Source organism: Silene latifolia, chromosome 3, assembly GCF_048544455.1.
Source record: "Silene latifolia isolate original U9 population chromosome 3, ASM4854445v1, whole genome shotgun sequence".
Taxonomy (NCBI): domain Eukaryota; kingdom Viridiplantae; phylum Streptophyta; class Magnoliopsida; order Caryophyllales; family Caryophyllaceae; genus Silene; species Silene latifolia.
The window spans coordinates 125,375,340-125,388,670 of NC_133528.1; the positions used below are offsets into that span (position 1 = coordinate 125,375,340).

Genomic DNA, 13,331 nt, shown 5'->3' on the forward strand with positions numbered 1-13,331 from the left:
AACTAATTATAGAAAATAAGGAGCTCTTTATTTTCTATCTCAATGGTTAAGGAGACTCCTTATATTGTATGAAGCTCCTTATATGTTACCATTGTTATTACCTTAAGTGTGCTCATTAATTCCAGATTCCTGTGTTGGCTAATATTAAGTAGCAATTACCTTTCAGGTTACCTACGCACCACCCTCCTCCCGTGTACGAAACCCCTAGCCTAAGTTAACACCATGGCCACCGCTCTCCGCCCTGATAAACAAAATCAAAGGAAATGATCATCTTCGTTCCCTTACCCTCAGTGTCGTGGTTTGGTACACTTCAGCTATTCCTTAAAAAAAAATAAACCGAAATACATTCGAAGGTCCGACCTTCATAAAAAAAAAACTTGGCTATTCCTTATTAAAAAAAAAACTTGGCTATTTTTTTTTGTTGTCTCATCCAAAGCTGATCAATTTCCCCCGCGAATCTTTGTTCCTTCAGGTATGTATAAATTGATGTAGCACAATTACAATCCTTGATTATCTTCATCATTCTTCGATTTCCCAACCCTAATTTCTACTTATTTTGGGGATTAATCAATCTATTGATTTATTTTGCTATTCGACTATTGAACTTTTATGGCTGATGATATTAGATTGTAGTTTAATCAATAGATATGTTTCGATTATTATTTTCAATTGGGGATTTGTTTCGTTTAGGGTTTTCTAATTTTTGCACTCGTAATGGTTTTTATTGCACACGAACAATTAATCAGTTGAATGAGACGTTAATGGATATTGGGCAGTTTAATTCTCCGTGTAGTCTGTCCCAAAAAACTTGTATGAGACGGTCTTTCCAAGGCTCGCTGGTTAAGGACATTATTTTACCTTGCACAGGTATAGAACAAGACCGTGTTTTAGAGTGAGACAGTCCCTTTTATATACAAAAACACTCATTTATTGATATGAAATGAGTGTTTTTGTATATAAAAGGACCGCCTCACACTCTAAGACAGTTTTACACAATAATCATCGTCTTCTCTCATGCTTCATTGATTTGCCCTTGATTTTAAGGTTGTGAAAATAATTTGTTAAGTGGGTTTTACAACATTTTTTCTTCCATGAACATGAGATTAGATTTCCTGTTCCGTTAGGGAAATTTTTCTGTCTCTGATTTACGAGGGTAAGTTGGAGCGCCTACCATTTATATGTTACTTTTAGTTTACTTTCCGTTCCACCATTGGATTATGGTATCAGGGAATGCTATAGTTTTACTAATCCCAGTTGAAAATGTGGGTGTTCAGCATTTTTCTGTTAATTGAATGCAAGCTTTAAGCATTCTTCTCCAACTAATTTCTTCAAAAACTCAAATGTTTTTCCTTGTGATTTTCAATTTCCATCCTGCAAGGTTGCACCCTAAGTTGACGGTATTATTTAGTGTTTGTTCTTTACGGGTCTACTTACTGGGTTAAGACACAATATACCCCAAGTACCAGTGCTAGTGAGAGAGGTCTACTTACGGGTTTAGAGTATGACTTTATGAATTTTATAAAAGTGGACTAGATGGCAATCGGTAGCCTTTGTAGCTATTAGTCCTATTTTGAGCTTAGTTTTCCAGCCATGCTCTTAGTTTTAAAAAAGTGCTTGGCACGCTGAGGCGATAAGAGCCCTTGGCAATTAGGAGTGAGGCAAAGGCGTGCAGCACATGTCCACATGCACACTGTTTTACAAAAGAAAAAAAAAATGAGTTTTGGATTTAATGTTTTGTCCAAAAATACCGCTTTCGGGATTTTTAAGAGGGCTAAACTTTAAAGAAGTGAACGGCAGGGATCATCTGGCCATGGAAGGACATAAAAATAGAGTTAGAAGAAAAAAAATGGAAATTACATAGTAGCGCAACTTGCTCGCGACAGCTTATGTAAAGGCACACCTAAGGCACCCGAGGCTTTTTGGCTGATGCCTTAGTGCGCCTTGAGCCTACGCGCGTGTTATTTTGGATAAATTCAGTTTCTAGCTGTATCAATTCAATATTGAAGCCTACAATTAGACACTGGCTGCTGATGTGGGCACCAAAAATTACTACTGCAAGGGTACCAAGAGAATTAATTTTGATCCTAATGATCCTAATTAGGTAATTAATTTTTATTTTCTGGATTAATTTAACTTCAGGTAAGTAAATCGATTTTGTTGTCTTACTCCTAGGGTTTTACAATTGAATTCCGAGTGTCCCCAAACATCTTGGAATTGAATATGACCATTTCAATATCTAGAATACAATTCATTGAAAACAAAATCAATTTCGAGTTGCCAAACACTGCCTTAAGTAATTTGCTGGTGCTTTTGAAGTTATTGAGTGTGCGCTCCCTACGCGACGATTGTGGCACTAGGTAGTAATATTGTTTAATTTGTGAATAGACGATAGAAAATGAAACTTCTGATTAGTGGCTGTAGGACTAGTCTCTATTAGGCGGTGACGAAACACAAGTAAAGTTTGCAGAAACCAAAACAACATGGAAGTTCTATTCAATGGTTGTCACTTGTCACCATATATATATATATATATATATATATATATATATATATATATATATATATAGAATTAGGATCACATGAGTCCACCCTATCTTTTTGAGTCCGTGAGTCCATGATACAATATCACACGTTATACTACACAATATCACGACTTACGGTTTCACACGTTATACTAAACAATATCACAACCTGAAAAAAAAAAAGTTTTAGAAAAAAAAATTCGAAAAAAAAATCGTGATATTGTTTTGTAATACAATATCACACGTTATACTAAACAATATCACAGCATACATTAAAAAAAAATTTTTTAAAAAAAAAAAAAAAAACTTTTTCGAAAAGAAAATTTTGAAAAAAAAAAATCGTGATATTATTTTGTAATACAATATCACACGTTATACTAAACAATATCACAGCTTAAAAAAAAAAAAAAAAAAAACTTTTTCGGGAAAAAAAAAAATCGGAAAAAAAAATTTTCGAAAAAAAAAAAATTTCGAAAAAAAAAAAAAAAAAAAAAAAAAAAAAAAAAAAATAACAAACTTTTTCAGAAAAAAAAATTTTGAAAAAAAAAAAAAATTCGAAAAAAAAAATTGAAAAAAAAAATTCGTGATATTGTTTTGTATAGTGCGTGATATTGTTTTATGGACTCATGGACTCAAATATTTAGGTGGACTCACCGGATCCCACCTCTATATATATATATATATATATATATATATATATATATATAATACACATTGTTCTGTTAATGGTTCTGTTATATGACGCATTCTGATATCTAAAATGACCGATTGTTAAATCTCATATTTGTAGTCGTGCAGTTTAGATGTTTAGAATGTGATTCTGCCTGAAATTTCTAATGTCTCTGGTCTTCGTTATTGTATTCAATTAGCACTGCTGACGATGGGGTATGTATTTTGTACATATATATGTAGATGGCGATGAGCTTGGTTGGGCCTTATAGCTGCACTAATTTATCACATTTAACTCAAGTGTTGAAACAAAGAAGACAAAGAGAACGCTGCCCTAGACCCGTGTCTGTAAAATCTCATCTAGTGTTTTCTTCTTTTTCATCTTCGTCTGGTTCTTTTGAATTTCATTATATGCCATTTCATTTAGCCCTTTTTCATGCTGATCACCATGGAAGACATTGCTCAAGTCGTCATGTTGTGGCTTGTATCTCTTCCTCTTCTTCATCACATTCAACGTCCTCTACATCCACTAAGCTCTACATTAGCGGTTAGTGGCCCGTCTCTTTGGATTATTAAATGAATTTCTTCTGCTGCATTATTTTTTGGACCTATCTTTCTGAATTTTAGGGCTTCAATTCAGGAGCTATGTGCTGTTGTAGACTGTGCTACTCATCTTGAACACATGTATTAGCCTATTTTTATAAGCTTACACAACTCTAGTGATATTCAGAGCTTCTTTACTTGGAGGCTATGTTTCTTTGACTCTTCCCTATTTGGACTGTACCCGTGTCGACACGATACGGATATGGGTATGGGTATGAATTCCTACCCGACATTTATTAGTCCGACACTTATCCTCTCCTCTGAGAGCTAAACTAGCGAGGCACGCACCACAAAAGTAAGGGGAGAGAGAGTTCTGTAAGGCATTTAGTATTATATTTAATGATTTTAAGTCTTAATTGTCAAACTTCTTTCCGTTATACTCAAAAAATTGGAATTTTTCAATATTAGAAGTGTATTGTTTGCTTTAAAGACGTGACTCCGCACCGCTATTCTCATCTTAGGACAAGGTCCCCTGTCTTATAATTTTAGTCTGCTCTCCGACACCCGGACCTAAGTCAGAGTAAAATAACTTGGAGGAGTTTAAGGAACTGATGAGAGAGGATGTCAGATTGGTTTATGAGTTGGTCAGGTAAATTGTGGTGCTAAACAATGATGCCGACTTATTGAGTACTGAAAACCAAAATCGATTAGGCAGGTCTATAATGTGGTCACAGGAAATGGTCCTAATTCCTAAACACAAATGTGTTGGAACCCATGGCTCAAAGCATGTTAGTAGCTCTCCGTTTGAGATTTGATCTCCGAATCAGTTGTGGCTGTTGCTCTAAAATGATGCCAATACCGCCTAGACGTGCGGTAATTGTAAGCTTTAGAACCTTGACAACTGACCGTGATGCACTGTCGTGGCCAATATTCAAACCACGGTCCACCGTAAATAGTCATTGCAAAACACAATCAAGTAATGAAAAAGACAAGAGTTTGCGGTCTATTACATGCAAGGAGAAAATGCATTCAGGATTTCAGGCTATTCTCCAGAATAGGATATATGTTCTTGGTTTGTGTTTTTTACTCAGGCCGGCAACTAATTATGTCTTTGAGAGGAGCCGATGTGATTGATATGTCTAGTTCACGTTATGGTGGAAGACTAACCGAGACTACTGCATGCAGGTCTATCATTCCGAACGACAGAGGAAAGTTTGCGAAATGCTTTCGTACAATTTGGGCAACTTGTGGAAGGTACACAAATTATGGCCTTTTTTGGCTGGAATTAGTTGATAACTGAAACTCATTACTCATGTGGAGGCCTTAATTTCATGCTTGTTGCAGTGAACCTTGTAATGGATAGAATTGCAAATAGACCGAGAGGCTTTGCTTTCATTTCTTATGCAACAGAAGAGGAGTCTCGGAAAGCTATAGAAGGAATGCACGGAAAGGTGCATCCCTATACACTGTCCATTGCTACATGTTGAATATGAGTAACCCAGATTTTTCCCTGGTCATTTTATTTAATGCAATTACTTTGGTAAATATCTCAGCAAAGATCATTCCCTATACACTGTCCATTGCTACATGTTGGATACAATTTTTCTCTATTGTGCCATTGATTGCTCTTGCTTCCTTCTTTATTTTCCCTGGTCATTTTATCCTCTATTTAATGCAATTACTTTGGTAAATATCTGAACTATGGGCCAGTTTCAAGCTTATGTAACTCTCTAAAGTTGTGTCAGGATTACTCAGCAAAGATCTTAATCTTAATATCTTATGCATTAGTAAGGTATGATTTTCAGTTTTGCCTTTTACTAAGAGGCTTCAGGCTTGTTAAGATTGCGGATCTCTATAACTACGGATTACCTCCTGTTTTTGTTAGAGAATAAAATCGATAACTATCAGCTTAAGGCTTAAGCTATAAGCTTTTGGTTGAGATGATTTCAAGACATGGTATTAGAGCCATGTGACTAAAAAGGTCACGGGTTCAAATTTCATCGCCCCGCATTTTTAAAGTGGAATATTAAGCACCAGGTATAGGGAATCTCAGTCTCTTTGAATATAATAATAGTAATATGGTGGAGTGTAGATAGAAAATTAATCTATTCTCAGCTGATTTCTATGAGATATAGTAATTGAAGTGCACCCACTAATCTATTGTGTATTTGTGTTGCTCAGTTTTACATTCTTTCTTAAAATGAATAGCACAAATTCTCATTATAGACGGATACTATCCGTCTACACGTATAGACGGATATCATTTCCCCTCACAAAATATCCATTTGCCATAAAGTGGGAAGCACATGGGGGGTGTCCCACCTTGTCCCCCCTACCCATTTTATTAGAGGTCTTTACCCGTCTGTTCGCCCCACCCGTCTATACCAAGACCTATTGAATGAATAGATATGACTCTTGTGTTGCTCATGTTTTATAAAGAGTCCAGTACTCCAGTAAACTAAAACCAAGTTGTTAAATATTTCCACTTTCAGTTTCTTGATGGGAGAGTGATATTCGTGGAAGTAGCAAAACCAAGATCCGAGATCCGCAAGAAGAGTCCGATTTCTAGAGATTCACAACTCTGAGATGCCAGCTACTGACCATGCACAAGTTATTAAATTCGGTCGTTACACTGTATCAAGACCACCGAGTTATCAAAGTTTTGAAGGTTACTTTGATCGTATTGTGGGTAATGAGGCAATGACCGAGATCTAGACAGGTAGCTGCTGTGATAGTGGTGTCTTTGTTTGTAAAATGAATCTAACCATTTTGGATTTTTCTAATCAACTTTAATGTACCTATGAACATGACGTCAGTGCTTACGGAAGATGAGACCACAAAACTTGTAGATTGACTTGTATGATTGTAAGATATATCAATGTATGAGTTTTGAGGGTGGAGATTTAAATCAAGCTGACACAGGTTTTGACACTAAGGCCGGCCTAATCAGATTTTGATGTCGACGGATTCAGGCTTAAATATTGTGAGTATCACATATCAGAACTTTACGAACTAAGCTAGTTTTCATTGCAACCTTATTACATTACATAATGAGAATAAAGCCCTGTTCTTTTGGACTTAAAGTCACTTAGTTTAAGTTCACTTCAGATCTTATAAGTTCAGTTCAGTTCAGTTCAGATCCTATAAGTTTAGTTCAGTTCAGATCCTATAAGTTCAGATCAAGTTCAGTTCAGTTCAGATCCTATAAATTCAGTTCAAATCCTATAAATTCAGTTCAGTTTAGTTCAAATTTGTTTCAGTCCAAAAGAACATGGCCTAAAATCTTTCATTCCATAAATAAAAAAGTCATCGCTGTTATATACAATTCTATGTTCAAGTTCAAAGTACCCACAATGGGACGAAAAGTACCCTTAATTGTTTAACATATAGTACAAAAAAATTTAGTTTAAGAAAGTACCTAGAAGTTTTCTACATACCAAGTATTTAAGTAGAGCAAGAAGGATGAATAAGTAGGATGTATATAAATTGTAGGTCTGAGAAATGGAGAAAGTAGACAAGTATAGATCATTCTTGTATGGAGAAGGTGAGAAGAACACTAGTTGGGTGCACGGAGGTCCTCCTAACTTTGATGTTGTTGACAAGCTCTTTGAGGAAGGCAGGACTCAGGTTTCATCCTTAATGAATGATATTGTTATTATGCAACTGCCACACTTAAGTCACTTATTACCTTATATACTGTATATGTTATGAAATTGTGTGTGATTCCTAGGAATGGTTACCTGGTTCATTAGAAGAGAAAGTGCAAAGACTTGTTAAGACAATGGAAATGGAACTCTTCCATAAGGCAAATCCCAATGATTATAAAGCAATTGATCCCACCAGGTTTCTTTTTGCTGTTAATGGTAACACTACACTTTCTAACACTAGCTACTTGTACGTACTATATTTCTTTCTTAGCTTGTCGATTCAAGGTCTTTCTTCTACTTAAAAAAAATCATATGATCCTAATGCCAAGGGAGAAAGCCGCTAACACTAGAGGAACTAGGAAAGCTTGGAGGTGGATACAATGGATTCCTGCAAACTTCCTTGCCTGAAGAGATGCGCTTGTACGACTTTACAAAGGAAACTAAGGAATCGTCTCATCAGCTCTTCACCACCACATTCCCTCGGGGATTTGCCTTGGAGATTATCCAGGCTTACTCTGGTCCTCCACTCATGGTCTACAAGTTCAGGCATTGGGCTTACATGGAAGGTCCTTTCAAAGGCTATCCCCCAACTGGAGACTTGGTGGAGCTCTTTGGTGTTGGGGTTTTTGAGGTGAGGTTCAATATATACTGTGTCGTATCATGATTAAAATATTTATTAGGGCCGGATCGGGCATAAGTCCTAAGAAGGAACCCACATTCATATCTCACCTAAAGTCATCGGTCCAAAAAAAAAAAGATCCAAATCCTACGGTGTACTGAAAAGTATTAGGTTCGACTGGTTTCGATTGTGTCCACTACCCATTGCATCCTTGGTTCAGATGCATAGTGAGACTATAACTATTGATTGTTAATTTTTACATTAAATTTTGGTGTTAAGAATTTAGAATATGTTGTTCATTGAAAATGAACTTTGTTATGAAATTAGGTGGACGAGCAGATGAGAGTCATCAAAGTAGAATTTTTTTATGATAGTGGAGAGTTGCTTGGTGCTCTTATGAAAGGTGGCAAATCCGCCTCAGGCTCTTCAGTTGATATGCAGCAGACTGGTTGCCCTTTCTTGGGCAATGCGGGACAGAAAAAATGAGAGTTATGAAAGATATTATATGCATGTCCATCGAGCTAGCCTTATTTTCCATCCTAATATTCTATATTAGGGTTATCATATCAAAAGTGATTAGATTTACTACATGTATCCTCCATTGGATGAATAAACTATCTCTAATGACTATTCTCTCTCTAGTCTCTACAATTCATCTCTCGTAATTTATAGAACGTTATTGGCACGAAACCATTCACCCTAGATTCTCTCTTTATAATTCCTCTCTCGTAATTTATGATACGTTATAGGCACGAAACAATTCACTAGAAATAATCTCAAACTAATCAATCCATCAGTTTATCCCACCATTAATAAGCAGATTTAGGTACATTTCCAAGTCATAAAACACCATATCTCAATGATAATCTTGGTAGATTTCCATCCTCATCACCGCGCAATTTCATAGAATGTGTAATATTTGGATATTTTGGGACTCGCAAAAGAACCTTGGGATGCGTGAGAGGACCCTCGGGTTTGATGAGTCTACCCGGGAGTGAAGTATAACTATAAAATGGACGGAATACTAGACTTAGTGGAGTTGTTATAATGTCCGCCTATAGAAGGGTCTTCTTAAAACTATCATAACTTGAGAACTAGACATAGGATTGATGTGATTCCAATTGGAGGTGATGGAACGGTAGGTCACACGTCCAAAATGACCAAGAAACGAGTAAGATATGTCTGTTTTAAGAAAACTGGTCCCTTAAAAATGACCAAGAAACGAGTAAGATATTCCAACGGTAGGTTGTGATTTAAAGCAATTTTCATTGACTACTACTCCCTTAAAAGGCTTATTATAGTACAAGACTTGTAATACTAGACATTACAGAATAACATTATTTTTTCTACGACTTTATAAAACTAAAAATCACAACCTAATATATGATGAAAGAACCTTAGTATGTTCTTTGCAAATCTTACTAATCTAAAAATAATGTTCCGGAAAATAAAGTCTACAATGTTGATACAAATTCTATTTTAAGGAATAAAACTCATGTGAGTGCAGCGGAATTAACAAAATTGAACAAATCCTAGAACTGTCCGATTTACGAATTTGTATGATTTGAGCGGTTTCCGGAACTGTCTGATTGTGAATTTGAAACATGAAATTTTTATGTGTTTTTGATATTGTAACAAAACAAGAAAACAAAAGGGATATTTGACAGATCTAAACCTATAGATCGTTCAATGGTGGTCAATTTCACAAAACCTATTGCTAGTTGATCGAGTTAATGTTTGAAAACGCGTCAAACAAGAACTAAGGTTGGATCAAGCGCATCAATCCGGATCAGCAATTTGCACACAGCAAAAAAACTAACTGTGACACCCCTCGATGAGGCATCAAAAGAACTATTAATTCTAAGCGGAAAATACGAGATTTTTAGAACCTTGAAAAGTTTGAAGTGTGAAATCCACCAAAATGATCAAATAAAAGTGAAAAGTAAGATAGTTAAGTTTTACAATTAAAAACGAAGTGCGTTGGGGAAAAGATATCTCACGCATAAGTACAAGCCTAACGATAGGTGAGTCTAAGAAAACGATAACTAAGGTCTAAGGGTCAACGTTCTCGCTAGCCCACACGTCTTCCCCAAATAGTCTGCATCACGAACCTGTCATTCATGTAAACATGAACGCCACAGTCAGTGGGGAGTAACTCAGGGTTCTCTCAGCCACAATATGTCAAAATACAAGTAACAAGAACTTAATTGAACATATTGATCATACATCATACTTGAGTAATAATGAACAAGGAAATATAAACAATAATTATAGTGAGATAGGCATATTGCATTTATAATGAGATAGGCATCGAATCATATGAAGAATATAAATAACGGATCAATTAAATGAGAAATACATGGATGGGAACCATAGCCATTACTTGAAAATCTCTTAACAAGCATTGCACGGGACGTGGCTACCAATGGCGCATTCATACTTATGGCTTGCATCTCACCATAAGAACGGATGGGAACATCGATCCCGGCGATCATATCGCAACTAGGAGCTTGCATCTCACCACTAGTATCCGATAGGACCAAGACTCTCACAAACAATCGTAGGAGACGTGAACTCCCGTAAATAGGAACTTACCGGTGATCAATCAAGCAAGACATTTACGTAGTATGGACTCACAAGACAAACCCCTAGACTCCAACCTCCTGGTAGGACGACGATCATAATACGGTCCTAGTCTAAATCTGGATCCAGACTCTCGGGATGGACGTCACCCGATTCGACATGCGGTGACCTATCCGCATCCAAGACTCAATACATGGTACACAGTCCGTAACCAAAGGTCGAGTAACCCCAAATCGGAAACATGGCACACAGTCCGTAACCAAAGGTCCAAAGAGGCGGTAGGATAGTCTAATCCGGAAACATGGCACACAGTCCGTAACCAAAGGTCCGAAAGGGTAAAAAAGGAATGTCAAGTCGTCATACAATGTAAATCGTCACACTTGGGTCATAATCAACAGTAATCATAATTGCATGCTCATCACGTAAACATGTCTTAAATTGATCACTTATTAATATAGAAAAGATATATGCGTAAATCTTTGGTTAATATAAGTTATAAGCGAAGAAAAGTATTCAGAGGGGTCTCAGCCGGTTGTGGGCCGGCGGCCGGTCCACCGGCTGGGACTCCAGGAAAACATTTGATTTTCAAATAAAACTTACAGAGGGTTCCCAGCCGGTCCAGAGCCGGCGGCCGGTCCACCGGCTGAGACCCATGGTTCATTTTTGAAAAATTTGTAAAAAGGCCAAATGTTACAGGGGGTTCCCAGCCGGTCCAAAGCCGGCGGCCGGTCGGCCGGCTGAGACCCACGACACATTTTTGAAAAGTGAAACAACATACAGGGGGTTCCCAGCCGGTCCAGAACCGGCGGCCGGTCGGCCGGCTGAGACTCCTTGTCCGCGTGAATCACCAAAAATCGTTTCTCAAACAATCACAAATCGTTCCACAACAATTATTTACCTGTCCTAACATGATTCTAACCAAGAAAACAACATAATTGAGACATAAATTCAACCAATACGGATCAAAGACAATAAAGAGTGAAACTTTTCCTTAAACATGTGAAAAATGTCATTCAAGTATTCTAATCAACATCCATTCACCACAAATCATGCAAGACAACAAATTTAACAATCATATGAGTCTAATACTACACAATTCACACAATTTTAACATAAAAGTCGAGTAACCCATCACCGTTACCTTTTTAAGCTCGTAATCTCTATTGGAATCGTCTTACTTGCAATAATCCACTTCCGGGTCAACTAATCTTTCTCCTAAACATAAGAAAACACAAATTAAGACTAAGAATCGAAACTAGGAAAAGGATACCGAGTAAAATATGGGTCGACAGCCCTATATAAGGAGGAAAGTCGGTTCTTTTCTTACCTAGAAAGATGGAGGGCGATGAGAGGAAGAAATAGACGCGAAAATCACTTGATTCGGATAAAAATTGAGCAAGTTATGGTGTTTTGAAGATTTGTAAGTGAAAAGTATAAAAATGGTGATGGTTGTTGAAGATGAATGCTGAAAAATTGAGGGAGGTGTAGTTAGGGTTTCCCTCATGATTTAAATGAGGATGAAGGAGTAGTATGTGAGCCCAATGGTCATACTAGGCCCAACATGCAAAATTGAGTCGATATACACAAGAATTTACGTCTCAAGCCCACTACAACTCAAGACGGGAATTATTATTATTATTATTATCATTATTATCCGACCAAAATATTTATTTTGTATAACTTAAGCTTTAAAAATATAATATTTATTAAAATCATGTTTAATAATGAAATTAATTAAATTGAATAATTTAAAATATAAATAAGATAGTAGATAGTTAATTAAGTTATAAATGTCAAAATGGAAAATTCGCGGGTGTTACACTAACAACTTGGTTTTTTTTTTCTCAAAATCATTCACTACTATAAAAAGAAACAATCATGCTTTATATAGCCTAATCACACGCCTATTGTAACCGAAAATACATCTAAAAGGTCTAAAATAAGTGCCATACTTATTAGACATTAAACCCCCTACTAATTAAACTTAAAGCCTCTTAATTGATAAGATTAATAGGCTATTAACTACTCTAATTATTGCTGAAATAGTAAACTAACTAGTTTGAATGCCCGTGCGTTGCAACGGGGTAATTAACTTATTTATAATGCAAAAAAAAAACGTAATTTATTTTCGCAGTACGCTTTGTACTCAATTCAGTACATTTTTACCAAAATCTTCCATTCATCTACCCTTTGCTAAAAGAACAGCCGAGACAAATCCTTTCAAACTAAATCAACACCTCTCTTTTATCCACTGTTTTTTTTTAATTATGTATAATAATTCGATTCGGAAAACAATAGTATTTGATTATTCATTAAAGATTTATAATGGAACTATTATTTACTTCAAATTTTCGTTGTTTTTGCTTGTTTGTTTAAGGTTAGAATTTTCTTTTTTATATTTGGGGGTTTCGTATTGTGTATGGCAGCGTGATGGACTTACGGTCGTCGATGAAGTGGGTGGCGCGACTGTTGATGGTGGGGAAGGGGAAGGGCGAGCCTCGCGGTGGGGCATTGCTGACACGCGAGGTGGCGGTGGTGCGTTGAAGGAGGTCGGTTTGAGGTTTTTTTTGGGGAGAGTGAACTGGGGTAGTCGTCGGTCAAGGGGCTTCTGTCGTTGTCTGTGGTGGCCGTTCACAGGGTTGCCGGCGGATGGCGGTTGGGTGGCCAGGGGTTGTACGGTGGTTGTGATACGATGTAGTACATACATTGTTGTTAAAGTTCCTTTTTTCATGTAGTACATGTCGAAAA

At 36.7% G+C, this 13,331-nt stretch overlaps 3 protein-coding genes across 4 annotated transcripts in view; all 3 read left to right on the forward strand.

The window, feature by feature from the left end:
* Nucleotides 1–402: 402 nt before the first annotated feature.
* Nucleotides 403–13,331, forward strand: part of LOC141647976 (SURP and G-patch domain-containing protein 1-like protein) — a 41,806-nt gene continuing 28,877 nt past the window's right edge. Inside the window, exon 1 of one of the 2 annotated variants that reach the window (XM_074456379.1) lies at nt 403–472. The gene's annotated coding sequence lies outside the window, so the exon portion shown is untranslated. The remainder of the gene's footprint in view (nt 473–13,331) is intronic. The other variant, XM_074456381.1, reaches the window with a different exon arrangement.
* On the forward strand, nt 408–6,421 carry LOC141647978 (small RNA-binding protein 11, chloroplastic-like). Its single transcript, XM_074456385.1, has 5 exons — nt 408–467; nt 3,433–3,738; nt 4,920–4,988; nt 5,079–5,185; nt 6,227–6,421. Exons 2-5 carry the CDS (start codon nt 3,435–3,437, stop codon nt 6,317–6,319), a joined length of 573 nt encoding a protein of 190 aa, XP_074312486.1. The 5' UTR covers nt 408–467; nt 3,433–3,434; the 3' UTR covers nt 6,320–6,421.
* On the forward strand, nt 7,052–8,641 carry LOC141647977 (pathogen-related protein-like). The gene is made up of 4 exons (XM_074456384.1): nt 7,052–7,361; nt 7,465–7,597; nt 7,711–8,012; nt 8,328–8,641. Exons 1-4 carry the CDS (start codon nt 7,236–7,238, stop codon nt 8,484–8,486), a joined length of 720 nt encoding a protein of 239 aa, XP_074312485.1. The 5' UTR covers nt 7,052–7,235; the 3' UTR covers nt 8,487–8,641.

Coding starts and splice junctions, on each gene's coding strand:
- LOC141647978 (XM_074456385.1), top strand. CDS start 3,435: ATGGCGATGAGCTTGGTTGGGCCTTATAGCTGCACTAATTTATCACAT. Junction 4,989..5,078: donor ATTTGGGCAACTTGTGGAAG/GTACACAAATTA, acceptor TGCTTGTTGCAG/TGAACCTTGTAATGGATAGA. Junction 5,186..6,226: donor TAGAAGGAATGCACGGAAAG/GTGCATCCCTAT, acceptor TTCCACTTTCAG/TTTCTTGATGGGAGAGTGAT.
- LOC141647977 (XM_074456384.1), top strand. CDS start 7,236: ATGGAGAAAGTAGACAAGTATAGATCATTCTTGTATGGAGAAGGTGAG. Junction 7,362..7,464: donor TTGAGGAAGGCAGGACTCAG/GTTTCATCCTTA, acceptor TGTGATTCCTAG/GAATGGTTACCTGGTTCATT. Junction 8,013..8,327: donor TTGGTGTTGGGGTTTTTGAG/GTGAGGTTCAAT, acceptor TTATGAAATTAG/GTGGACGAGCAGATGAGAGT.